This window comes from Rattus norvegicus, chromosome 6, assembly GCF_021556685.1.
Source record: "Rattus norvegicus strain SHRSP/BbbUtx chromosome 6, alternate assembly SHRSP_T2T, whole genome shotgun sequence".
NCBI classification, from domain to species: Eukaryota; Metazoa; Chordata; class Mammalia; order Rodentia; family Muridae; genus Rattus; species Rattus norvegicus.
In genome coordinates, this window is record NC_141539.1 from 138,135,899 (window position 1) to 138,161,987 (window position 26,089).

At 53.4% G+C, this 26,089-nt stretch overlaps 1 protein-coding gene across 12 annotated transcripts in view; it reads left to right on the forward strand.

The window, feature by feature from the left end:
• The window catches only part of Pacs2 (phosphofurin acidic cluster sorting protein 2), a 59,968-nt gene that overhangs the window by 31,119 nt on the left and 2,760 nt on the right, over window positions 1-26,089 (forward strand). For 4 of the 12 annotated variants that reach the window (XM_087554804.1, XM_087554803.1, XM_087554800.1 and 1 more), the window contains 22 exons: window positions 1,103-1,192; window positions 2,674-2,799; window positions 5,586-5,748; window positions 6,255-6,328; window positions 6,614-6,694; window positions 7,262-7,321; window positions 11,917-12,074; window positions 14,903-14,993; window positions 15,262-15,336; window positions 15,805-15,947; window positions 16,245-16,377; window positions 16,699-16,803; window positions 16,969-17,075; window positions 17,555-17,709; window positions 18,535-18,645; window positions 18,993-19,101; window positions 19,977-20,009; window positions 22,741-22,783; window positions 23,628-23,670; window positions 23,976-24,117; window positions 24,747-24,973; window positions 25,345-25,458. In XM_087554804.1, coding sequence (XP_087410930.1) covers window positions 1,103-1,192; window positions 2,674-2,799; window positions 5,586-5,748; window positions 6,255-6,328; window positions 6,614-6,694; window positions 7,262-7,321; window positions 11,917-12,074; window positions 14,903-14,993; window positions 15,262-15,336; window positions 15,805-15,947; window positions 16,245-16,377; window positions 16,699-16,803; window positions 16,969-17,075; window positions 17,555-17,709; window positions 18,535-18,645; window positions 18,993-19,101; window positions 19,977-20,009; window positions 22,741-22,783; window positions 23,628-23,670; window positions 23,976-24,117; window positions 24,747-24,973; window positions 25,345-25,458 — 2,383 coding nt within the window. 12 annotated transcript variants of the gene reach the window in all.

Sequence of the window (26,089 nt, forward strand, 5' to 3'; positions counted from 1 at the left end):
CTCCCCCAGGGTAATAGGCTTGAGTAGGAACAAGAAGAGACAGGACATGGGGCTCTCTGGAGTAGAACCTGCTCCAGTGTTTTGCCCTGTTCTTTGGAGATCCTGTGATGGGATGAGCTTGGATCCCACCCTTCTTGGGCAGAGCATCCCTGGTCCTCCCTTTGGGCTGCCTCTGCTGTGTTGAGAACTGCCCGGTTACAGGTCAGCTCTCAGGACAGGATGTGGGTTTTGACTCCTGGCTGCTCAGATGCAGCTCGGGGCGCCCCTCTGTGGATGACCTTCACAGGTGGGGGGCATATGCAGGGCAGGTGGCAGGCAGCCTCATACAAGGCCTGTGTGTGCCTGGGTAAAGGGGACAAGTGTTTATTACTTACCCCTGACCCTGTGCCAGGAGTACCTGGGCCCTGCTGAGGTAACCCACATCCGACACTCCCCCCCCCCCCATACTGCCTATGGTATTGGACACACCATTGACCTGTTGTAATTGTGTGCTAAGCCTTAGCACTGGGCAAGGCTTTCCTCTGCCATTCAGGGTCCCCTCTGTCACACAGAACCCTCCCATCCATGCTGGACCCTCCCATTTTGCCCTGAGATGTGTGGTTGGAGTTCAAGGAGGCCTGGCCTGTTTATGGTAAAGGTCTGGGAGACCACTCTTCCTTGATGTGCTGTGGATTCTTGGCATCTAAGCAGGCAGGCAAGTCTCCACCAGCTTGGCTCTGGGCCAGACTGTCCTGTATCACCTGCACAGTGACTCTGTCGTCAGCGTCTCTGCCTCTTCCTGTCCCTGTGGCAGTATCTTTTTTAAATGGCCTATCTTGTTGACCCCACATACCATACCTGTGCCCTGGCCTTCAGAAGCCGTCGGTGGGCTGTGCTGTGCTGTGCTGTGCTGTGCTTTGGTGGCTTCCTCTGGCAGGAGCTGTTCTTGGTCTTCCACTTCCGTTTCCTGGGCAGAACCTATTGGTGGAATCAGGTTTTAGTCCTTGTGCCTCCCCACCCAGTGAGGTCTTTGTCATGGCAGTTCAGAGTGCTGGCTGGTGTGAGGATGCTCTCTGCTGGTTCACTTCAGCATGCTCTAGATTAGAAGGCTGTCTCCTTCCAGGGTTCCAAACGTGTCCTGAGATCACATGAGATTGTGCTGCCTCCCAGTGGACAAGTGGAGACCGACCTGGCTCTGACCTTCTCTCTTCAGGTAAGTGGGACACCTGGGTAGTGCTGAGTCTCCAGTCAGTGCTTTGGACAGTGAACTCTCCTTCCCTTGGAGCCCTGGGACTATGGACACATTTCCTCTGAAATGCCCTGAGTGACAGGTGTGCCCTGGTTAATTCCTTGGGTGTGAGGGACACACTCCTCATCAGTCCCTGAGTCCCCTGGGTGCTGGTTAGCCTTGTCAGAGCTACCCGTGCTCTAACTTTAATCTTTTCTTGATCAAAGGTTATTCTTAAACAATTAGAGAATCTTATCTGATTTACTTCCTCCCCTCCTTCTCCTAATAAAACGGAATGATGCCATCTTTGTTAGTTGTCTCATTGCTGGGATAAAATACCTGGTAAGAGCTGAACTTATGGGTGGAGGGGCTTGTATGGGCTCACAGTTTAAGGTACAGTTCATCATGGTGGAAACGTGGAGGCTGCAGGAGGTAGGTCGCTGGTCACACTGCATCCGCGGTCAGGATGCAGAGAGCAATGATTGCTAATGCTTAGCTAACTCCCTCCAGCCCCGGCCAGTGATTTCCCATTCAGGGTGGGTCTTTCCACCTCAGGTAACCCAGTCTGCATGACCCCTCACAGGTGTGTCCCAGGGATAACCTACTCTAGGCAGTCCTGACTGGAGCACCTCAGGGCCTGCCTCCTAGGTGATCCTAGATCCTTAAAGCTGACAATCAATGTCAAGCATCACATTGACGAATATATTATCAAGACAGGGTCGTCTTATTCTCTTGTTTAGCAAAGATTGGCAAGACTGTGGAAACAATGTATTAAGTTGAGAGTCCTTGTGGAGGAGGTAGCCTGTCAGCCCAGATCATCTGCTTCTGGGTCTGGTGTACCACTGTGGAGAATCCAGTTTATTGAAGTATAATTTACCCATTTACACACTACACACTTGTGTCAAGTACATGGTCCCAATGGCTTCTGAGAAGTGTGTGTGGATAAACAGCCTGCTTGCACACTAGAGTTTAACCTTGTTTCTAGAACTTATACCAGGCTCTGGTTGTTAGCTCTGAGGACCCCGTGGGAACTGTTTTCTCTGAGTGAAGCCCCTGTCACAAGTGCAGGTCTGAAGCATGTGCAACCTACAGCAGATGGGACAGTGTTGTCTGGTAGCCAAGGAGTACTCAGGGTCTTCCACAGAAGGCCCCCAGCTACTCCCACATATAGGAGACTATCAGAAATTCAGGGCCATGTTGTGTATTGAGAAGGTGCCAGGCCGTCTTCAGATGACCCTAAGCACGATAACTCATCCCTAATAGTTTGGCAGACATGTTCCTCTAGTGTGATCTAAAGAGAGGGTGGCCTCGCGGATGTTGCAGGTGGTGGATTGATGAAGGGCCCTGAGGACCAAGACCCTGGGAGGTCTCAGCGTGTTAGCAGGTGCTCCTCAGGGACCTTGCTGATTGTGTGGTCAGCATGCCATGCTGCACCAGGATCCGAGCAAACTTGCTTGTGTCCACAGTACCCCCACTTCCTGAAGAGAGAAGGCAACAAGCTACAGATCATGCTGCAGCGCAGAAAGCGGTACAAGAACAGGACAATCCTGGGCTATAAGACGCTGGCTGCAGGTTCTATCAACATGGCTGAGGTAGGTTTGTGGACAGGTGTCCAGGGCTCCAGAGCACTGTGAACAGATTTCTTTTATGCATCTGATAGACTGTTCTTCAAGTTATCAGAGGATCCACGAGTTTGGACTCTACTGTGGCATCACTCTGTGGATGCTTCCTGTGTCCCCAGTCCTGTGCTACATAGTGCGGCTGCTCTAGTACTGAAGCCAGCTGTACCCTACTTCCCAGAAGGGTGCCTCAAGCTGTCTGTCCTGGACTCCTTCCTTAGACAGGTTCTCCCCAATGTCCCCTTAGTCTCAGATGAGCACATGAGCTATGCTAATAGAAGTACCTCAGAAAGACAAAAGCCGGAAACTCCCATGTCTCCTGGAGGCCTGCTACTCCGCAGAGACTGAGGAGACAGGATGGTCTCCTAGGTAGATGAGCCCAACACTGGCCATTTTGTCCCTAAGCTAAAGGGCTTTCCTCTTTTGGAGTTCCATTCTGTGTCTGCCACAAGTGCAGCTGTGTTGGTGGCCGCCTGAGGCTGGACTGTTGACTGCAAGCCAGGCTGTGACATTGTCCTTAACCTGAGCTACTCAAGGCTTCTGGGCTACCCAGTGCTTGGTCAGTCACAGGGCGTTCAGGTCTCTCCATCCCAGCCTAAGCACTCAAGCCTGCTAGTCCTGTCTCTTGGAACCTCCACTGCCCTCCTGGCCTAAGGGGAAGTTTCCTCTGATTCCATAGGCGGTTGCTGGAGTGACCATCCCCAAAGTACACCTAAAGACTGCACACTTCTTGTGTCCTGTCACTCCTGAGGTTCCTTACTCAGTATCTGTAGTTCCCAAAGGCCACTGGTCACACTTCCTACCACCTTCCTCTACTCTGTGCCCCCCCAGCTACCTTAACTTTGAAAACGAGAGGAGCTGTGCGGAGTTGAGAGGAGGAGGTGCCGCAGAGTAACTTGGCTTTAGCCCTTCCTGTGCCAACTCAGTGTCACCAGCTCCTGCTGGGCCACAGGTTCCCGGGTGCTGAACTACAGAGCTATTGAAGCAGGAACTGCTACTGTCCAGGACCTGTCTAGCCAGCCAGTACCAATCTAAGATATTTCCAGAAGCCCAGCTGTATCCTGGGGAGCCAGGAGTTCTGGGCCAGGGAAGCCAAAGGGAATGTGAAGAAAAGGGCTGTCAGCAAAGCAGGGTTGAGAGAGGCACAAGCCCTGGCTAGGACCTTGTCTGTGTGTGTGTCTGTGCAAACCCTGTGCTCACATCCTAGTGCTCACTGCCTGGGACCCTACCTGGACCAAAAGGCCTTTTCAGGGGAAGCAGCTGGCACAGGAATGCTTCTGACTGTACAGGAGGGCCAGTCCCTGAGCTACCTGTGGCTCCTTGTCAGGAGGTTGCAGAGAGCAGGAGCCTGCTGAGGTCAGAGCAGGCACACAGGCCTGTCTTCAGCAGAAGTCCCTTTTGTTCCCTACCCTCCCAGTAGAGGAAGCCAGAGAACAGGTTTTCTAGCTAAGGAGACTCCACCTTATCTTGGCTCGCGTGTTTGTGTGTGTGTGTGTGTGTGTGTGTGTGTGTGTGTGTCTGTGTCTGTGTCTGTGTGTGTGTGTGTGTGTGTCTGTGTGTGTGTCTGTGTGTGTGTCTGTGTGTCTGTGTGTGTGTCTGTGTGTCTGTGTGGCTCGCGTGTTTGTGTGTGTGTGTGTGTGTGTGTGTCTGTGTGTGTGTCTGTGTGTGTGTCTGTGTGTCTGTGTGACCTACACTGCATTGCCCCATTTGACCCAAGCCTGGGTGTCCCTATGGTGGGCACACTGGTGCTGTGAGATCAGCTTCCTACGAGATACTCATTTTTGAGCTTCTGTTCTCACTTGAATCTGAGGTCACCTTAGGGAGGTGACAAGCACTTAGTGCCCCTGTAGAGCCAGGTGAGAGTGGTTTCTCTCCATGTATCTCCTGTGTGTGTTTTGTACATGAAGGCCTCAGTGTCTAGTATGGAGCGGCTAGCCTGCCTTCCCGACTCAGTTTCTGAAATGTTGGTTAAAAAAAAAAGTGAGCATCCTTTAAATTTATTTTCTACCGACTAGAATTGTCATCCTAAATCAGTTCCCAGTTAAAAAAATTACCTGTTTATTTATACATGTGTGCATGTGTGTGCTCATGTGTGTTGAGGTCAGAGGACAATTGTGGCGGTGGATTTCTTTCCCACCATGTGGCTTTTGAGATTGAAATGAGGTTGTTGTGTGGTAGCAGTGCCTTTACCTGATGAGACATCTCGTTGACTCAGGTACCAATCTATAAAATTCTAACATCTGAATCTGATCAAGAGGCCCCAAAGCAGCTGTTCGTGCTCTGTCAGGGACAGGCCTAGCATCTGTGCCTAGCTTTTGAGGCAGCGTCAGGGCCAGGACAAACACTAAGTCAGTACTGGTCCCTGCTGCCTTTGCTTGCTCAGTCCGATAGTCCCATGTTGGTAGCTGTTCTCCTTGACTTCTGTACTTATGAGTCTTTAGACATGTTTCTCCAAAGTTGTGGCCCCCACTGTCACACACTGTGGCTGCTACTGACAGGCTGACAGTAGACAGTGGTGAGTGGGGCTGGGAGTGATCTGAGTGATGTCCACGGGGCAGAACTGACGAGTCTACAGATACACTCCTGTCTGTAGTCAGAAATGCTGAACCCGGTGCTGACCTCCCTACTCAGCCAATCTGCCCTGCCCCTGGGCTTCCTCTGGTTTCCTGACCAGCCTTCTACTGGGTGTGCCCTGCTCCTGGATATTGGAGCTCTCTGGGGGTGGAAGCCCTCCTGATATCTGGAACCATGTTCCATAGGTGATGCAGCACCCCTCTGAGGGTGGCCAGGTTCTGAGCCTCTGCAGCAGCATCAAAGAGGCCTCTGTGAAGGTGGCCGAGATCTGGATCGTCTCCCTGTCCAGTCAGCCCATTGACCATGAGGACAGTGCGATGCAGGCTGGCCCCAAGGCCAAGTCCACAGGTGAGTGACTGCCCTCCTTCCTCCGCCCTGCTCTGCTCTGCCACTTCCTGCCACATGTGTGGGAGGCTGTCCTAGTGTGGTTGGAATAGGTACGGTCTTTTCGGTTTTCCTCTAGCTAGAAGCTTTTGGGGAGTCATGGGTTCTGTTGAAGTCCATTTGTAAGTTCTGTGAACCCTCACTATGTAGGTGCTGTGGGTCCATCCTGTAGTCTTTGACGCTATGAATACCGGGTTTCTGGTGTGGGAAGGTGCTTGGTCCCTGTCATCTGCTACTACTGTCACAGTCGGGTCGCTCTGTTTTCCCTGCCCTCTCCCTCCACCAGCATGTCAGCAGGCATGTACCATGAGGCACAGCTCTGCTGTCTCAAGTTCCCTTGGTGTATGTGGGTCTGTCTCCCGATAGCTCCCTCTGCTCCCACGGGACACCTGTGGTTCTGTTGCCAACTCATTGCCATGGCATCGGGTGGAATCTAAAGGCACTCTCCCTTCTGTGTGCTCATTCCACAGATAACTACTCTGAGGAGGAGTATGAGAGCTTCTCCTCTGAGCAGGAAGCCAGTGATGACGCCGTACAAGGGCAGGTAACAGAGGTCCCTGACACCTCCCTCAGAGCAGGGCACTGAAGGGGGCTGACCGGAGTTAGCCCATTTGAGGTCCGCGGGTCTCACGTGCCACGTGGGATGAGAAGGGTAGAGGGACTGTATGTGCCGTACCTGTTTGCTTCCTCCCTGGGGCTAGAACACGTTAGTAGACAACTCTGCAGGGTTTGGGGCTGTTAGTAGCAGGTGATGGCCTCCCTCACACTGTGGTGGGGTGGGCCTGCAGTGTAGACGCTGTAGCCTCAGGCTCTCTGCGTGTCTACACAGGATCTTGACGAGGATGACTTTGATGTGGGAAAACCCAAGAAGCAGCGGCGCTCGATAGTAAGAACGACGTCCATGACCAGGGTCGGTGGAAACTGGTTTTACTAACACTGGGGAAGGGGGAGGAGGGCGGGCAATGGCTGGGAGGCTGTGGGAAAGAGGTCAGGCACTGCAGCCAACAGTGTGAACAGCTTGACTGAGCTCAGAGCTTACAGGATCCATTGTCTCATCCACCCTGAGCTCTCCTGAGCCCCCCACAGGGTGGCAGTTTCCTCCTCAGGTTGAGGCCAGCACCTTGCCTGGGAGGTGGAGCTGTGGGTAGGTGCTAGAGAGCCAGGATAGGGCTGCTGAAGCTTCTGGGACTGCAGAGCCACCCTGTGGCTGTCCTAGGTTGCCCTCGGTGGGTGTGGACTATCAACTCCCGCTGGTGTTTCTGAATCTGGCCTCAGTTTGTGCTTTCCAACACTAAGAATGGGCACATGACTGTATGTGAAAGCTGCGTCCAGTTCATACTATTATAGTGTGCGAGCTGTGTCTCATCCTGTCTCTCGTTGCTGAGAGGCCAGAGTGCAGTTCTTTGCTATGTCCCAGGAATGCAGCCCCTCCCGTCATCCTTCCTTATGTGCGCTTCCTGTGCTTCTTGTCTTACAGCAACAGAACTTCAAGCAGAAGGTGGTGGCGCTACTGCGCAGGTTTAAAGTGTCGGAGGAGGTGAGTGGGTCAGGGCTCTGTGTCCTGTCTGCCAGCTCTGGTTCTGAACTTCCCATCCATGGTGTGGGTACTGCCTCTGCCTGCCAGCCTGGATGGCAGCTGTGAGAGGCCAGCAACTGAACTCCCAAGTGGTAGTGTGCCGACCCAACAAGGCTGAGCATTGGTTTATATAAACAGTATTTTGGGGAGCAGTTTCAGGTTCACAGAAAAAATAAGTAAAAGAAATAAGACTGCCCATGCCCTAGTTCCCGCCATACACCCTCTTCTGGGCATACCATGACTCTTTGGTTTCTTAGTTTTCTTTCAATCCCAGTCTGAGGTATTGAATTTGTTCATAATCCAAAGAAAATCACAGAACACTCCAGATTCTGTGCCCACAGTAGAGAGGGGACATTTGGATGTTTGATCCCTAAAACATGCCCCCACCTCACCCTGCATCCCTGTGTGCAAGGGCCACACGCAGAGCAGCTCGGTCCCAATTCAGCCCTAGCATCAACACTTAGCCGTGGCTCTTCACACGGGCGGGTGTTGGGAGTGGCGCTTCCCAGCTGTGGGCTCTCCTTGGGCAGCGCATACCCTGGGACTCCGTCAGCCTGGTTCGGTGGAGTAGCCTCTGGGCCCCTCTGTCTTGAGGCTTGCATCTCTTCGTGAGGCAGACCCAGAGCAGCGGAAGGCACAGACATGGAAGCTGCCTGGCCTAGGACCGTTGTAGGCTTGCAGTCGGAGGCAGTTGGACTTGACCATGGAGTTCCATGTTTACCAAGCAACAGGGCTAAGTCTCAAAAGAAACCTGACCTACACAGCTTTTGTTCTAGACTCAGCCTGAAGTTTGGAAAGTTTAGCCAATATTCTGGACATTGGTCAGGGCAAGAACTTTTTGTTTTCATAGAAATAATCTCCCAAATTGTGTAGAATTCATGCAGGTTACCAAGCCATGTGATGTTTCATATCTGTCTGTCCCATTCCCTTTTATGTGAGGAGAAGAGTGTCCAGCCATGGCTCCACCTCTGTGTGGAGCACCCCTCACTACTAGAAGCTGTGGCTCGGCACTGACTCTCTCACAACCCACTAGCTGTTCTGGAGTACGTGGTCACCCGTGTGGGACTGTAGATTAAACAGCCATTATTGTGCTGGAATTAAACTTCGAGGTCTGTGTAACCAGACAGAGGCAGGAGCTGTTGAGACAGCCCAGCAGTTAAGAGCACTGATTGACTGTCTTACAGAGGAGCTAGGTACAATTCCCAGCACATACATGGTAACTTACAACCACCTGTAACTCCAGTTCCAATGCCCCCTTCTGCCCTCTCTCTATCTCTATCTCTATCTGTATCTCTATCTATATCTCTGTGTGTGTGTGTGTGTGTGTGTGTGTGTGTGTGTGTGTGTATTTTGTAAAGTACATCCAAAAGATGCCTTTCATAATATAGTTTGCGGGACTGAAAGGCCAAAGTCGAGGTGTTGGCAGATTCTTCTGTGGAGAGGGCTGGATCTTCCTGGACAGTGGCAGCATCCTCATGTCCTCACACAGTGATGAGAGCAGCACTATCAAAAGGCCTCTTACTGAATCACCTTGAGGGTTGGGTTTCAACATAATTTTGGGGGACACAGCATTCAGATCAAAACCTTTTGTTCCTAGGTCTCAAATTCCATTTCCTTCCCACACACAAAATGTATGCATTCTATCCCAGCATCCCTTAAAGTCTTAATTCACTCTAGCATCAACCAGATTCTTAGATACTAGAGTGTCTGCAACTGTCTGCATCAGATGTGGCTGGGCAGGACTTGTCCAGGTGTGTGAGCAGGAGATCAGTCTGTGCAGAGAAGTTGTCAGCCTGGGGCAGAGATTCTGTTCAAAAAGGGGAAAAGGAAACGGATGCAACTGCTCCCCAAAGTCCAGCACTCAGCAGGGCAAGACGTTCTGCACATTTATTTACTTAGTTACTTACTCTGTGTGTGTGTGTCTGTGTCTGTGTGTGTGTGCCTGTGTGTGTGTGTCTGTGTGTGTGTGCCTGTGTGTGTGTGTCTGTGTGTGTGTGCCTGTGTGTGTGTCTGTGTGTGTGTGCCTGTGTGTGTGTCTGTGTGTGTGTGCCTGTGTGTGTATGTCTGTGTCTGTGTGTGTGCCTGTGTGTCTGTGTGTGTGCCTGTGTGTCTGTGTGTGTGCCTGTGTGTGTGTCTGTGTGTGTGCCTGTGTGTGTGTGTGTGCCTGTGTGTGTATGTCTGTGTCTGTGTACGCGCTTCTGCCTATTTCTCACTCCACCATGTGAGATCCAGGGATCAAACTCAGGACCTTAGACTTGACCAAAGTATTCATTATTCTCATTGACCTCAAACATTGAATCTTTAAAGAAAAAAAGGATTGATTTTCCTAGGTATGAGCACTTTGCCTGTATGTGTCTAAGTGCATGCCTGGGGCCCACAGAGGTGAGTAGGGGCATCAGATCCCCTACAACTGGAGTTACAGATGGTTGTGAGCCGCCGTGTGGTGCTGGGAGCCAAACTCTGTCCTCTCTGCCTTTCTGTTCCTCAAACACTGAGTCCTAAGGCTAGAAAACCCTTCTTTGGTTCGGTACTCTCCTCTCGGACATATTGACTCAGAGCTGGGGTTCTAGGACCTGGTGCTGCACCGCAGTGCTGCTGGGTGCAGCCTACAGGATCTCAGATGGCAGCTCGGACCTTATGGCTCTCCTGGGCTGGCGCTGTGGCCTTTCTGAGCATCCCTGCCAGGGATAGGCATCCTGTGACAACCAGTGTAAATGATTACATTTTTGCGAACATGGAGAGTTGGCACTTAGAGTGGCTGTGAAGATTGGCCTGCTGTGCCGTCTGAGGGATTGTTCCTGCTGCCTGGGCCCTGTGACTGAGGAGCAGCTATTTGATCCTGCCCGTCCTCAGGCCATCAGCAGGGAGGCATTTGGTCATCTCCATCCTGTTGGACAGCCCTGGCTCCCTCTACCCATCACCAGTCTCTTCAGACTTTAAGTTTCAAAAGTACTTCATTTTTTTTTTTTTTTTGGTTCTTTTTTTCGGAGCTGGGGACCGAACCCAGGGCCTTGTGCTTCCTAGGCAAGCGCTCTACCACTGAGCTAAATCCCCAACCCCAAGTACTTCATTTTTAATCGTGAGCACATATGGACATCTGTGGGGGTTGTGCACTGACTGCAGTGCCCACAGAAGGTAGAACGGGGCCCTGCATTCCCTGAAGCCGGAGTTAACAGGAGCCTTCAACTACCTGGCTTGGGTGCTGGGAACTTACGCTGGTTCTCTGTGAGAGCAGTACACACTGTAAACCACTGAGCCATCTCTGCAGCTCCTCCTTGATTCTTTACAACCTGGTCTAGCAGGGACCTTTCCAAATCTTTGAAATCCATCCCCCTTGATTTTTATCTCATGTTCCCCTTGCATTTCATTACGAGCTGTCAAGAGAGTTGGAGGTTTATTTCACAGATGCCTCATGTCATCACTTAGGAGCTTTGTTCCCTGAACTCCCGGATCTACCGTGCATTTCTGCTTCTCATAGGTGACCTTTGCTCCGGTTCCCAGAGCCACACTTTTCCCTTTGGGCTCTGCTGTTTTTATCAGGATCCTGGTCTATTACTGCGTACAGTAGCTCCCTGCTGCTCTGTGCCGGTGAAAGCCTTCAGTGATCATCTCAGGAGGCTGTGTAATGGAACAGCCAGTGTGTTGTGCTCCTGGTTCTGGGCTGGAAGTCTAAGGTCAGGGCTGAGCAGATTCAGAGTCCCGTGAAGACCTGTTCTTCCAGGACAGTCTTCACCCTCACGTGACGTACAAAAGGAGCCCACTCCCCCAACTCTTTTTCAGTGGTTACTGATCTTATCAGAGTTCACCCTCTTTCCTGAATCACTCCCTGGAGTCCTTTAACATGACGTTAGGAGTTCCTCTTGGTAGACGCCCTGGCACCATCTCTGATCAGAGTTTGCCTGGGGGAACATAATGTGACTCTGCCAGGCCAAGAGGACTTTCTGGGAGAGAAGAACTCTATATATTGGGTGAGGGGACAGGATCTCAGGCACTGTCCAAGTTCCACTATCTGTATGTTTTACAAAGTGTGAGCACTGTGTTCTAAACACCCTTGACAAGCCATAGAAGGATAATCACACCATGAGGTGGTCCCAGTCCCTAGGTTAGAGTAGTGGACAGAAGGTGTTGGAAAGCGTCCCGGCGAGCAGAGTGTCACTGCACAAGCATGAGGACCCGCACCTGGGTCCCCAGCGTTCCTCAGAAGCTAGTGTGGCTGTGCACACCTGTAACCACAGTGCTACAGGAGGAGACAGGAAGATCGCTGGGGCTTGTGGTCCAGCTAGTTCACTATGGTTCAGTGAGAGACTCTGTCTGAAAAAATAATGTAGAGAGAGATAGAGGAGGATATTTGATGTCAACTTCGGTCCTGTGATACACAGAGGAGGAGAGAGGGAGAAGAAAGGCAAACATGTAGGATGTTTTGTCAAGTGAGTGTGTGTGGCACTGTTTGCCCTCCTGCTCCTGTTCCTGCACATCCCTCTTTGTTAGCCTTCAGCTGTTAGCCAAGTAGTGGCACAGGCCTCTGTGGGCCCTCATACATGTCAGCATCACTTTAGGTCTTAGATTCGGAGCAGGACCCCGCAGAACATGTTCCTGAGGCAGAGGAGGACCTGGATCTTCTCTATGACACGCTGGACGTGGAGAACCCCAGCGACAGTGGCCCTGACATGGATGATGATGACAGTGTCCTTAGCACCCCCAAGCCCAAGCTCAGGTAAGCCATACCAAGTTGAAACTGTCACTTCCAATAAGCCTTAGCCTAGGTAGAGCTTTCGAGCTGCCTGGTAGTCGTGTTCTAGAATGGTCTGAGGTGGTTTGGGTTGACCTGTTGTTATGACCCATGTTTTACCTTGGGGCACCAAGGGCTTGGACAGCTCTCAGAGGGTAGACCAGGACATGCTGAGAGGAGGTAGGACAGAAGGAGTCCAGGTTAGTGGGTAGACAGAGCCAGGCAGCTTCCCGATGGCCAGAAGCTAAGGATGCCTTTGTGGAAAGGCAGGGGTGGAAGGGCATAACTACTCCTGACCCTCTGGAGCTGGGTCAGGCATCTTCTCACAGGACCACAGGGCTTGCTGTCCATTGGGATCTAGAGACAGGCAGAACCATCTGGAATGGGGAGGGGGAGCAGCAGGGGACGAGTGTGAGCTGGAAGGTTCTCTGTGGGCCAGAACTTGGTCCCTGAGGCAGGCTCCCTGAAAGGCCCCAGAGTGTTCCCTCTCCTGCCCCGCCCCCCTCACCAACAGCCCTGAGGTATAGTAGGGTCTGCTGTAGAGGCATCAGAGGGAAGCCCCCTAATGCCCCTCCTTAGTTTGGCTGAGAGGACAGATGAGCAAGCCTCGCCTAGAGCAGAGGGCGAGAAAGGAGAGCAGGCTGGTCTGCACACGTGACATATGGATATGCGGGCCCTGGAAAAGCTAAGCCCTCATGACAGATAGTGTGCAGACTTCAGTCTCCGCGTAGCTACTGAGGACAGGAAAACTCAGGATGTTCCAAAAAAAATTAAAGATCCTTCATAAGCTTTTTACAGAGAAGCACACACAAGACACTTGGATTTCTCGTGTCTTGAAGTTGATTAACCAGAACTCTCAGTATGCCAACACTGTGCTTCTGCAGGGCTCGGCTTCTCACACCTGTAGTCTCAGCATTCAGGAAACCTGGACCTGGAAAACTTAAGTAACTGAGTTTGAGGGCGGCTTGGGCTGTAGAATGAGACATCGTTCCAAAAATAAACTCCCAACACCTATTATGTCCTGCTTCTGGGGTGGCATCCTCAGCCTGACTTCTTTTTTTTTTTTGGTTCTTTTTTTCGGAGCTGGGGACCGAACCCAGGGCCTTGTGCTTCCTAGGTAAGCGCTCTACCACTGAGCTAAATCCCCAGCCCCCTCAGCCTGACTTCTTTTTTGACCTTGTCTTGCTGGGCTCAGGTCAGGGTGTTAAACTGATGTCTTAGGGGATGTCCTGTGAGTCAAGCAAGCCAGTATTCCCGTGCTCCTCCATCTCAGTCCTCCGTGTCTCAGCACTGCTCCTTCTTGTCTTAGATCTTCTCTTTTGGGCGTGAGTGTGTCCTCTGCTGTAGTGTGACCTCTGCTGGGCCACATTGTGTTCACCGACAGAGACAGGATCCTCCCCATCATGAGCCCCATGACACCATGATGGCGCAGTCCCTGGCCAGCTAATGCCTGTAGTTCTGGGGTGATGTGTGATCACTGTGGTACCATGATCCTAAGTAGTCACAGACGACACCCTGCACCTGCAGGTCTCTGCGTAGCCTTCTCAGCCACATGGACCAGCAGCAGATATCCCGCCAGTGATTTTAGCCTGAGTTCTGTAACCTCCCTTGGTTTTCTGCTTTCCTCGTCTCCTTATCTTCACTCACACTTAATCTGTTGAAGATAGATACATTCGTCCAGGTTGATCTGATTGTCAAGAGTTGGCCTGGCTGATCTAGAGTCATGACTATTCTGGATTAGTCTAAAATGGCTTTGTCAGGCTTGGTCTGATGTAGCCTAGTTGGTGTCAGATCATGGGTGTTGGTCCAGAATAGTCCGGATGTGTCTAGGATGGCTTAGTTGTTCTGGACCTGCCCGTGATATCCTTGTGCTGTTGAAAATGTTCTTCTGAGTCCTGTAGTCTGGTTGTAGATCTCAGCGTTCTCAACAGGGCTATCTTAGTTACGATCTCATTGCTGTGAAGAGACAGACACCATGACCACAGCAAGTCTTATAAAAGGAAAACATTTAGCTGGGGCTGCTGACAGAGGCTTAGTCCGCAGGAAGCATGGCAGCATGCAGGCAGACATGTGCTGGGGAAGGAGCTGGAGGTTCTGCAGGAGGAGGTCGTCTGCAGGAGGAGATAGTCTGCATTAGGCGTAGCTTGAGTATGAGAGACCTCAAGCAGAAGGAGAAACCTGTCCCCACAGTGACACACTCCTTCATCGAGGCCCACCTCCTGATAGTGCCACTCCCTGTGGGCCAAGCATTGGCACTCATGAGTCTATGAGGGCCACATCTATTCAAACCACCACAAGGGACATCCAGAGTGACAGCCACTCTCCTTGAGCTGTTGGCTGCCCCACCTGGGGTGAGCACCACAAGCAGAGGGGTTTTCTTGTTTTAAATTACATTTTACCATGGTGGGAGGCATGTGTGCACAGCACAGGAATGAAGGCCAGACGACAGATTGCTAGGGTTGCTTCACCCCTTCCCACCTTGTGGGTCCGAGGATCAAACTCAGTGTTAAGGGCTAGCAGGTGCTTTTACTCACTGAGGCGTCGCAGCTCTGGAACACATTTTCCACTGCTGACTCCAGAGCCAGCGCAGGAGCTCTGCCCACCTGGAGTTGAGTCACTGCAGACTCCTACCCTGTGTTCGGTTTCCTCAGGAGCAGGCGTTCAGTCATACAGTTCTGCCGCACTGTATCTTCAGATGTCACTCTCCTCTGTTGCTGAGGTCTATGCTGCCGGCCCTTCTGTGCAGTGGATTGAACCTCATTTTCAATGTATAAGGGACCTTGGGAATTAATGTCTACCCCTCCTTTCCCCAGGCCTTACTTCGAAGGCCTGTCCCACTCCAGCTCACAGACAGAGATAGGAAGCATCCACAGCGCCCGGAGCCATAGGGAGCCTCCAAGCCCGGTGAGTAGGCCATTCCGGGCAGTGCTGAGACCCTTAGACTGTGCTGGCCGTCCTCAGCCTTCCCTGAAGTGAGTCCTGATGCCAGCCAGCCTGTACCTAGCTGTTGTGTCCTGGGCTCAGAGTGCTGCCCAGTACAGGTGCATCGTGTACATGTAATTCGGAGCTCACAGTCTCTGAAATTCCCAGCTAGTCTCCTGGGCTTCCTCCCACCCAGAAGTAGACATCCTGGTTCTGCAGCACTGGCCAATTCCTGTCTCATCACCCCCAGGCTGATGTCCCTGAGAAGACAAGATCCCTGGGAGGCAAGCAGCCCAGCGACAGCATTTCTGACACGGTGGCCCTTGTAAGCAGGCATGGGGGCATTCATCTATATGACCATGTGCAGCAGACCTCAATGTACAGACCTGCACGTGGAGGGTTTTGTGTTTGCATACTCTGAAAACATGTACCACCCTCAGGGGTGCCCAAGCTGCCCAGTGACCCTAGGTTCATCCTGTGTGAATATTGGCTGGGAGGCTCAAGTGGATAGCTGTGTCCCTAGCCTTGCTATCAGACCCACGCCCTCACGGAGTCTCTGATAATGTTCTGGTGGGTGGGGTTCCCAGCAGGTTTGGTGCTGATCATAGTTGGTCCAAGAGCTACTTGTAGGAGAGGAGTACCTCTCCCCTTGCACGTGACTGTGCCTTATGCAAGACCTGAGGTTAGAGGAAGCCCAGAGCCTTACCCTAACCAGGGGCACAGGGACCGGAGAGGCACAGAGAATGCACATATTTCTGCATTTGGTGCTTACGGCTCCTTCTCAATCCATCAGAGTATGCCAGTCCCCCGGGAACCACCAGGGCAACCTGAGGAGAGCCCAGAGGCTGAGACCTCTACCTTAGATGTGTTCACGGAGAAGCTGCCACCCAGTGGAAGAATCATCAAGACTGAGTCACTTGTCATCCCCTCCACCAGGTGTGGGCTTTGTGCTAAAAGACTTGGCGCACCTTCAGGACAGGGTCGTAGGAAGCCATTTGGACACTAGCAGTTCTGGCCATCTGCTGGCCCACAAACCTAAGGCCACAGTGCCCCAGAGGGACCACTATGTCCATGCCGCTGGGGGTTTGGGTTGCTGGGGAGATTGCAATGCCACCTCAGAGGGTCCGCCAGGTGGGGATGGTGGCAGCTGTCGTGGGGCAGCACAGTGTGCAACCTGCAGTGAACATATGGCTTCCACCCCAGCTGTTCTCTGCCATTCCTGGTCTCTAACAGGTCAGAGTCAAAGCCAGCTGGCCGCCGGGGCCGGAGCACATCCCTGAAGGAGCGGCAGGCTGCTCGTCCCCAGAATGAACGGGCCAACAGCCTAGACAATGAGCGCTGTCCAGACACGAGGAGCCAGCTGCAGGTTAGGGGAGGAGCTGCCCAGGCAGAGCAGAGAGAGGCCTAGGGGCCATGAGAACTGGGCAGACCTGGAGGGCCTGCTGTGAGAAGACAGGTTAGGTCCTCTTGTCAGGAAGCCTGTTGATCCTGGGGCTAGTTGTAGCCATCCTATTGTTCTCCCGCCACCCAAAGTCTGGGCCAGTCCAGACTTAGGGAGCTCCGTGTTAGTTAGGCACCTCCTTAGTAGCCTCCATGTCTGTGGGTGGTATGGAGTATGAGGCTCAGGGTTGGGAGTTGAAAGACCTGGGTGCTGCATTTCCCTGGGTGGACACCTCGGTGTCTCTAGATTCCCAGGAAAACTGTGTATGACCAACTGAACCACATCCTCATCTCCGATGACCAACTCCCCGAGAATATCATTCTCGTCAACACCTCTGACTGGCAGGGACAGGTAAGGGACAGCCATGTGCCCTGCCCTCTCCTGGGCAATGGGACGTTTCTGTGGCCTGTGGAACAGCAGTCTGTGCTGGGGGAGGGGGTTTGGGGGTGGTGATCAGCACTGCCTGGATATCTGGGGACTACCAGGTGCCGTGCCAAGGTCACCGTCCCTTTCTAGTTCCTCTCAGATGTGCTGCAGAAGCACACGCTTCCTGTGGTGTGCACGTGCTCTGCTGCTGATGTGCAGGCTGCCTTCAGCACCATTGTGTCCCGGATACAGCGATAGTGAGTCTGCCGCTCCTTCCTCACCCGGGGCCCTGTCCACCCTTGGCACCCCTGCCCGAGGATTTCCTGGGGCCCCACGTCCCAGCCCTGCCTGCCACTTGAAGACAGGGAATGTTTGGTCCTGACTGTCGTGGATGGTTCCAGATGTGCTGCCCATAGACCTCAGGCAGCTTCACGTGGATCCCAGTGGATATCTTGAAGCTCGTGTAGGGGTGATGAGGGGCTCCACGTGCAGTTGTCCCAGCAGAGGTCTCGAGCACAGGTCTTCTGGCCCAGACAGACATTCAGCTCCCCACCCCACAAACGCAAGCTCAGAACTCCTGTTGGCGGGGCGTCCTGGGTTCGGGGCTCCCTTGGGATCGTGTGGCAAGAGCAGCTGTACCTCAGGGGCACAGGCTTCCCAGACCTCAGCAGGGTGATCCTGGGACAGAGACAGTGAGGCATCTGTCCCTCTCTGCCCCACCCTCTTGGGACCGCAGCTGCAACTGCAATTCTCAGCCACCAACCCCTGTGAAGATCGCTGTGGCGGGGGCACAGCATTACCTCAGCGCCATCCTGCGGCTCTTCGTGGAGCAGCTGTCTCACAAGACACCGGACTGGCTCGGCTACATGCGCTTCCTCATCATCCCCCTGGGTGAGCGGCCGTGGGCCACTGCACCTGTGGCTAAACCTGGGCGACCTCAGAGACAGGCCCAGCCTGGTGAGGGTGGGGGTACCAACATGACATCTTTCTGTTTAAAACTTCACAGTTATTTTCATTGTATTGGAAACCCATGTGTGCCAGGCATCACCACCTAGCACTTGGAAGCAAAGGCACCAGGCTGGGTAGTAAGACCTGTTCTTACGGTCATGTTCTTTCCCTCTCCTTGACCAACGTCTTTATTATCATACGGAATGTGTTAGAGGGCAAACTAGTTTCCGGGATGGTCCATGCTGGTGCCCATCACAGATCGCTCCACATGAGCTTTGGTTGTGTCATTAGAAAGTCCAGTCGGGGGGCTGGGGATTTAGCTCAGTGGTAGAGCGCTTGCCTAGGAAGCGCAAGGCCCTGGGTTCGATCCCCAGCTCCGAAAAAAAGAACCAAAAAAAAAAAGAAAGTCCAGTCGGCCTTTAGAGGTTGGCATGGTCCTGTGGGCTTGGACGGCAGGAGCCTTTTGGCTTGTGCAGATCCTCTAACTATAAAACACAGCTGCTCGGGGCCTTGCTCGTTGACCAGTCGTGACGTTTAAAGGCGGTGTCTCACCTGAAGGCCATGTCATATCACCGTCCTTGGTCTTCCTGCCTTCGCCATGGCTTCCTTTCATTTTATTCCCCTTCCCTGGGAGAGCGGCAGGAAGGGGGAACTTTGTCGTTGCTCTTCCTGCAGACCTACGGTAGCCTACTGCAGAGGGGCTCAGGGCAGCAGGGTTGTCTGGGGTTGGGCAACTCCACGTGGTGATGGCTTTCCTGGGGTTCCCAGGCTCCCACCCTGTGGCCAGGTACCTGGGCTCTGTGGACTACCGCTACAACAACTTCTTCCAGGATCTGGCCTGGAGAGACCTGTTCAACAAGCTGGAAGCCCAGAGCAGTGGTGAGGCCTGGGCACTGTGTTGGTGAGGGGGGCTGCTCGTGCATCCACAGCCCCTGCCCCTGGAGACCTTCCATCACAAGAGACCCCATTTCTCAGGCTCAGCTGTGGGACGGGAGGGGGAGTTACGGGGCTTCACTCACCCAGCCTGAGGTTTTACCCTGCCCTACTGGTAAAATGGCGTGGGGCAGGTGCGGGGTGGAACAAGCCTTCAGCATGTGAGAAGGAACCTGCGCCCCGAGTCAGAGGCTGCTGGGAGGGCAGAGGTAGAAGAGAGCCTGGGACTCCGCCCAGAGCTGCTCCTGGTCACGGTCGCCGTGCTGACCCTCTGCCGCCTCTGCCTTGTGCAGTGCAGGACACACCAGACATCGTGTCACGCATCACCCAGTACATCTCAGGAGCCAACTGTGCTCACCAGCTCCCCATCGCAGAGGCCATGCTCACCTACAAGCAGAAGAGGTAACATGGCGGGCCAGGCGGGGCTGGGGACCTAGAGAGGTGCCTGGACCCTCTGTTCTCTGTAGGCTGTGGGTTATACCCCTCCAGGGTCCAGGATGAGAAAGCCGAGTGTGGCAGGACCTACAGTGAGTGCTTGTCAGATCAGTGTAGCAGGTTGGGTTTTCAGAGCTGCTCCTTTTGTGCACGTTGGCATTCTACAGGCTGTGGTAAAAGGCACTGGTTCTGTTGTCCTTCTCTCTGGCCATGTTCCTTCCTTATGGCTCCTTCCCCACAGGTTCCCTGACCCTGGCTTTGGCTTTTAGGTGAACAGTTAGATCATGATCCCATCTGCCCGGAATTGGGCAGTGCTCAGAAGTTCTGTGTGAAAGATTGGGCAGAGTGGGTCTGAGCCTGGGCCTAGCCCCTTCCTCCCAAAAAGCTGAGGGGCCCTGGGCAGGACCTCCTCAACTCAGGGAACTAAACATATCTGCCTTGGCTCAGACCTCTGGACATTGTAGCCTGCATGCAGTCAAGGAGAGTTCAGTACCCAGAGCCTAAGGTAGCCTCCTCCTTGGTGTACAGAGTGGGCCCAACAGCCCTGCTCAGGAGAAGCAGAGACCCTGCAGCCAATGACAACAAGGTTCACAATCTCTTTAAGTTGTGTGTGTGCCACACACTGCCTGCCCCAGACCAAAAGGTAGTTGAATTGGAGGCTCATCTGGTGTGGTAGGTCAGCAGAGGCCAGCCTTGCTTCTTGACTGCCTGAGGCTCAGGGCAGATCCACTACACAGATCCTCCAGGAGCCCTTCTGCCCCTCCTGAGTATGTGGATGACTTGTTGCTGTTCCTGGGTGTCCTAACATGTGTGTTTTCTCTCTTGGTGGCTTTCCAATAAAGGAAAAAGCATTTTCACTTTGACTTTACCCTGAGGTACATTTCTGGCCTATACCCCATCTGTCTCCAGGCTGGTCTTTGGGGCTTGTTTAGCAGGGTCATTGGCCAAGTGCATGTCCTGGTGCCCCAGGCAGGGTCTCCGTCTCTGGAAGGGCACCTATGAACCCCTTTCTCGGAGAGTTGCTGCTAGACCCTGTTAGGGGGGTTGTGCTTCTAAAGCCTCTTGTTAAACTAAGCACTGCTGCTGGTGTCTGGACAACCCCACGATGCCCTTGCTCCTAACAATAGCAGAAGTCTGGCCACCCACACGGCCTCAGACAGGCAACACCGCCGGTGCTGCTTTCTGTGTGCGAGTGTGGAGGTAGGAGGTCAAGGAGCTGGCCCGGTATGGCAGGTGCCGTAGCTGCTCCCTGCACTATAGAATCAGCTCCTAGGGCCAGCAGGGACACAGATGAGTTTGTCATGTCTTCTCTAATTTCTCTGGGGTGGCAGCCAGGCTTCTGAGGCCCTGAATAGGAATGAAGTGTCTGTCTTCCCTGTTGAGGCCTCACTCTGGAAACTTGAGCTACTCTCGTTACCCCGAGAGTTGCCCTTCTCAGTACTGACAGGGTCCTGCCCACTGTCTGCCACAATGGCCTCAGGGTTTCTGTCTCCTGGAAAGAGTGCTGGGGACAGAGACGTGGGTCCAGGTTCCTTATTGCTGGTAGTGCTGCTACCCATTACCCAAGCCAACTGGACACAGGAAGGTCCTTGAGCACCAGTTTTCCCTGCTAAACAAGCCCCTAAGTGAAGAGAAAGACCAGCCTTCATACCTCTCTCCTGCCTTGAGGCTTGGCCCATGCCACCGGCTGTGACAGGAGGAGCCTGCAGCATGCTCTCCTGTGCTGTATAAGTACAGAAAAACCAGGCTTGAGGAGGCGCTCTCTGTGCCCCATAACTCCCTCTGCCTGTGATACAGTAGTGACACCAGCACTAGGTAGGCACAGGTACCTGCAAGGAACCAGTGAGGACCCAGACTTGCCTGGCCTTCCTTGTGAGTGAGAGAGCTCTGGCAGGGAGGTGCCTGCCCTTGCTTGCCTCTGAACTGAAGCTGGGAATGGAGCTCACCCTCTGATTGCCATCAGATTGCTAAGCTCTGGGGTCAAACTGGGATAGCACAAGCTCCAGGCTGCCGTTCTGGTGTGTGTGGGTGAGCTAGGTCCTCAGACCTCGGCTCTGTGTCTTTGGTATCGTGGCAGGTCTTGGGAACAGATCAAGGACATGGTTTCTAGACTGCCAACCACTTGACTTCCACGAGTACCTGTGCTGCAGGCCCTGGCCGCCTCTGCTGTCAGTTAGCCAGCTAGTGTCACTGCTGGTGCACCCATCCTGGTGCCTCTGCATGGCCTAAGACGCAATGTGGCACTGCTGTCATGGTCGCTGTACCTATGCTGGTTCTGTCTGCATGGCCCTGACACAGCTTGGCTTTGAGAAGCTTCTCCATGTTGCAGTGTCTCCTGTGTCTTGTCACAGATGGCCTTGTCAGCTGCACTCTGTCCCCAAGTGTCTTAGAGGATAAGCGGCTGCCCTGCCATGGTCCTAGAGGGCCCTGCAGAATGACTGTGGGTGGCTGGGATGTGGTGGGTTAGAGCCACTGCCCTGGGAACCTCCATGCTTGCCTGCTTTCTAAAACCTTCTGGGTCTGAAGTGGATGGACACAGGTAGTGCAGATCTGGGCCAGGAGTAAAATAATTTACAAGGGATAACAGGTTTCTTTTTTCAAAACTGCCCTCCTTAGAAAGGAAAGGGAGGCTGGGAGTTAAGTCATCTCCAGTGGGCTGGCCAAGACCCCTGCCAGGTCTCTATAGCCCACTGGTCTATCGTGTGGGTGCGCTGTGAGTCGGAGCACTGGGAACAAGCCTCTGCCCTACCAGGGAGATGACTGCCAATCCTGAAAGCTCATGTCCAGAACAGGCCACTGGTTGGCCACACACCTCCCAAGTGTTGTTGCCCACAAGGCACCTCCCTGAAAACTGTGTTAGGCATCACATGCTTCACTGCAACACCTGCGGTGCACCACAGCCCCCGGCCTACATACAGGGAGAAGCCCTGTCTCCCTCGGGATACCCCCACACCTAAATACAGGGAGATCTATCTCATTCATCCATCCATCTCAGCGCTTGGTCTGGTATACATGCACATCTCTGTGACAGATGCACTAGCATCCAGTATCCATGTGAGGAAACAAAATAGAGTCTTGAACTACGCACAAGGGACTCCAGCTGGTGTCATGCTCTTCAGACCAGGAAGCTACTGGAGGAGGACAGGAAGGTAGCTGTGGAAGACAGAGGCTCAGCCCAGCATCAGAGCCAGCCCTTCCAAGAGATGCAGAAGGCCACCCTCTGCCTGCTGAGGGAGCCGTGTGCTCCAGGCTAAGACTAGCCAGCCACTGGGGACCAGCCCGGTTGTCAGGGAGCCTCGTCAGAGAGGAACATGGTTAGCCCTGGTGGGCAGTGCGTGGAAGGAGAAAGACAAGACTTTTCTTTTTTTTTTTTTTTTTTTTTTGGTTCTTTTTTGGTTCTTTTTTTCGGAGCTGGGGACCGAACCCAGGGCCTTGTGCTTCCTAGGCAAGCGCTCTACCACTGAGCTAAATCCCCAACCCCTCCAGGGGCCTTTCTGTAGCAACTGTGGGCAGGTGATGTGGCTGAGGACTGGGGTTCCGGATGAAGTAGTACAGCCAGGGTCAAATGCTCCAGGAGGGAGTGTAACTATCTGTTTTTACTCCCAGCCCTGATGAAGAATCCTCTCAGCGGTTCATTCCTTTTGTCGGGGTGAGTATCACCAGCTTCACTCACTGGGAACATGAACCTGCCAAGATTGCGGTCTCAATAGAGCACTTTTGTATTAGCTTACATGTACAGAACCTTGGGGTGAGTCAACCAAGGGCTGCCTAATTCCTCCTTATAAATCCCTGTTTCCTTCCTGCATTTTTTTTAGTTGGGGCTTTTGGTTTGCACAGTGAACACATAAAAGTGTGCCCTTTTCTGTGGAGATGGATCAGGCTGTCAGGGTTATCTCAGCGCTAAGGAGAGGAGTCTCAGACCTGTTTGCTAGAACATAAAGACAAGCCTTGGGCATGTATGCCCAGTCAGGGCTGTACCTCCTGGCACAGGCGAGCTGTGACTGAAATGTGAGGTCCCATTTTCACAGCCCATTTGTCTCGATAGCATCCTGTTCAGGGCCCCTTCTATAGTGACAAAAGTGCCCTATGGTCATGTGACATGGCTGAGACTCTGAATTTGGTGTTGTGATTTGCTCTGAATTGACACAGGTTCTTGTAGCTAAAGGCCCATGCTCGATAGATAGCTCATGCCTGAGGCACTTTCCCCACTGGCCCAGTGGCCCCCACACAGTGAACAGTGCCCACTTCTGCAGCGGCCTTCTCATGCCAGCATCCTAGTCTAAGGGACTGGCAAGTCACATGCACCAGAGCTGAGCCTTGCCCACAGGTGGGAGGATGCTGGGACCTGTTCCCTTTTGTGTGGACACACAAGCTTGGCAGCAGCAGGACCATAGAAGCCTACCAGAGATTAGCTCCAAGGCGGGTGCCTAAGTAGGGCAGTAGAGCTCCCCCACCTCCCTCCTTGTCTCTAGCCAGCATCTATTGCTTCCCAGGTTGTGAAGGTTGGAATTGTGGAACCATCTTCAGCCACGTCAGGTAACCTCATCCTTCTCTGAGGACGGTTAGAATGGCCCTCTGGGTAGGTAATCCCTCTGATCTTAAGGACCAGCACGTTTCTGCTGATTCTTCTTTACTCACAAAGCCTCAGATCAAGGCAAACTGAGCAGTTCTCCTAGACAAGAGAGAATATCTTGCCCCCCGCCCCACACCCACACACATAAGCTCCTCTGCCTACCAACTTACCCCAAGAGCTGCCCCTCCAGTCCTAGTCCAGGCTCCAGCCAGCTGTGGGGCCCGAACAGAATGGTGTCTGACCGCTGGCCTATGACCCTTCTCCAAAGGAGACTCTGATGACGCAGCCCCCTCAGGCTCCAGTGTACTCTCGTCAACCCCACCGTCTGCATCTACATCTCCTGCGGCCAAGGAGGCTTCGCCTACCCCACCCTCCTCCCCTTCAGTGAGTGGAGGCCTCTCCTCCCCCAGGTAAACAGCGTGGCTCCTTATTTGTTCTCCAGTGACGTCACCCTCTGTGTTGCCCATCTTGTCAGAGCAATGTGGGCAGATGCTAGTGAAGCTAGTGGGGGTCCTGTGAGGGATACTTGAGGATGGCCAGTCACCATAGAGCAGGGTAGGAGGTAGCCGAAGTCTTCAGTGAGCACGCCTAGGGACAGGAGCTACCCTAAATGAGCACAGGGCTCGCTGAGCCCGAAAGCTCCTTTGTACAGAGTGTGTTGTTCGAAGAGGAGCTGAGGGAGGAGGTGCCTCACACAAGGGAGGCAAGTCCTACCTGCCCCCTGCAGGGTCTTGAACAGAACTCAGGCAACAAGGCTGGACTGGGGAGTTTGAGTCCGTGGTGCCACCTGCTCTCGCCAGCCATTACACCTCGGATGAAGCCACTCTTCTAGATCCTAGGAGAATGGGTATACAAGTTGCTGGGGCATGGCCACAGGTACTAACAGAACCCCAGCAGACAAGTGGGCAGTCAGCTCTGCAGAGCTTCTCACAGTTTACTGGCCCCAGCCAGCAAGTTAGGGCAGATGCCGGCCATGTCTCCTTGCCTACGATGTCACAGCGACATCATGAATGAGCGCACTTCCCTCTGCCTTCCACAGCCAGGGTGTCGGCGCTGAGCTCATGGGGCTGCAGGTGGACTACTGGACAGCGGCACAGCCTGCGGACAGGAAGAGAGACGCGGAGAAGAAGGACATGCCCACCACCAAAAACACGCTCAAGTGCACTTTCCGGTCCCTCCAGGTCAGCAGGCTGCCCGGCAGTGGTGAGGCTGCAGCCACACCCACCATGTCCATGACCGTGGTCACCAAGGAGAAGAACAAGAAGGGTGAGGTGGGAGAGGACTGAGCAGGACTGCACAGTGGGAGGGGCCTCTGGTGACAGTTGGTGATAGCGATACCATCCCCCACCCCCTAGCAAGTTCCCAGTAGAGTCATGATATGCTGGCCCCACAGCTCACAAGGGGCTGTCAGTCAGACACAGTGTGACAGCTTGGCCCCTGAGCTTTGAGGACACAGGTTCTGGGCAGCCTCTGGCTTCAGATGGAGTAGCAGCAGGCGGTGTTGTATGTGGGCCCAGGTGAGCAGGGGCCAGCCATGTCCCGTAGCCACTATTCTACCATCCTGGCTGCTGTCAGGGCTCTGGCTAACTTGGGCCTGAAGGAACAGTAGGCCAACGGTAGAGCCTTTCTCTTCCCAGTGATGTTTTTGCCCAAGAAAACGAAGGACAAGGATGTGGAATCCAAAAGCCAGTGCATCGAAGGCATCAGCCGGCTGATCTGCACGGCTAAGCACCAACAGAACATGCTTCGGGGTGAGCATGGGCCAGGGCTGCCCCGTAGGGTGCTGGGGGCTCAATCCACGGCCCAGGTCCTAGTTGGTTCTGTTTGAAACTGATGGCTGGCCTTTCAAACCCACGTGGCCGCCAGCTGTTTTGCTATGAAAGGTGTATTTACCGAGTCACACTTGGAGCACATTTGGATAAGGCTCCTCCATGCGACCAACAGCCTTTCAAGTTCAAGTAATTTTTCAACACTTCCTGTTTTTATCGATAGGGGTTTGGGAGGTATTGCTAAAGATTGAACCCAGGGTCTCGTGAGTGCTAGGCAAATGCTGTACCGTAGAGCTGTATTCCCAGCCCTGTCTTCATCTTACCGAGCTCCTCTGTAAGCAGTCGTTCAGGGCGTAGGGCTCTTGGGTCCCTTGGGTCTCCTAAGGAACCTCTGGAAATGCAGCTGTTGTAAGTCAGACCAGATGGATGTGGCTTAAATGGGCCATGCCTGCCAGAGGTGTGGCTTAGACTGCTCTTGCCAGACCCCTCAGACCCCCTGGGAGGTGGACCCACCGTTGCACTAAGTACTGGGAGGGCAGATGGTAGGAAGGGTCTGTTAAGCGGGGCTTCCTCCAGCTTCCGAATTACCCTGCTTCCTGGCAGCACCCCACCG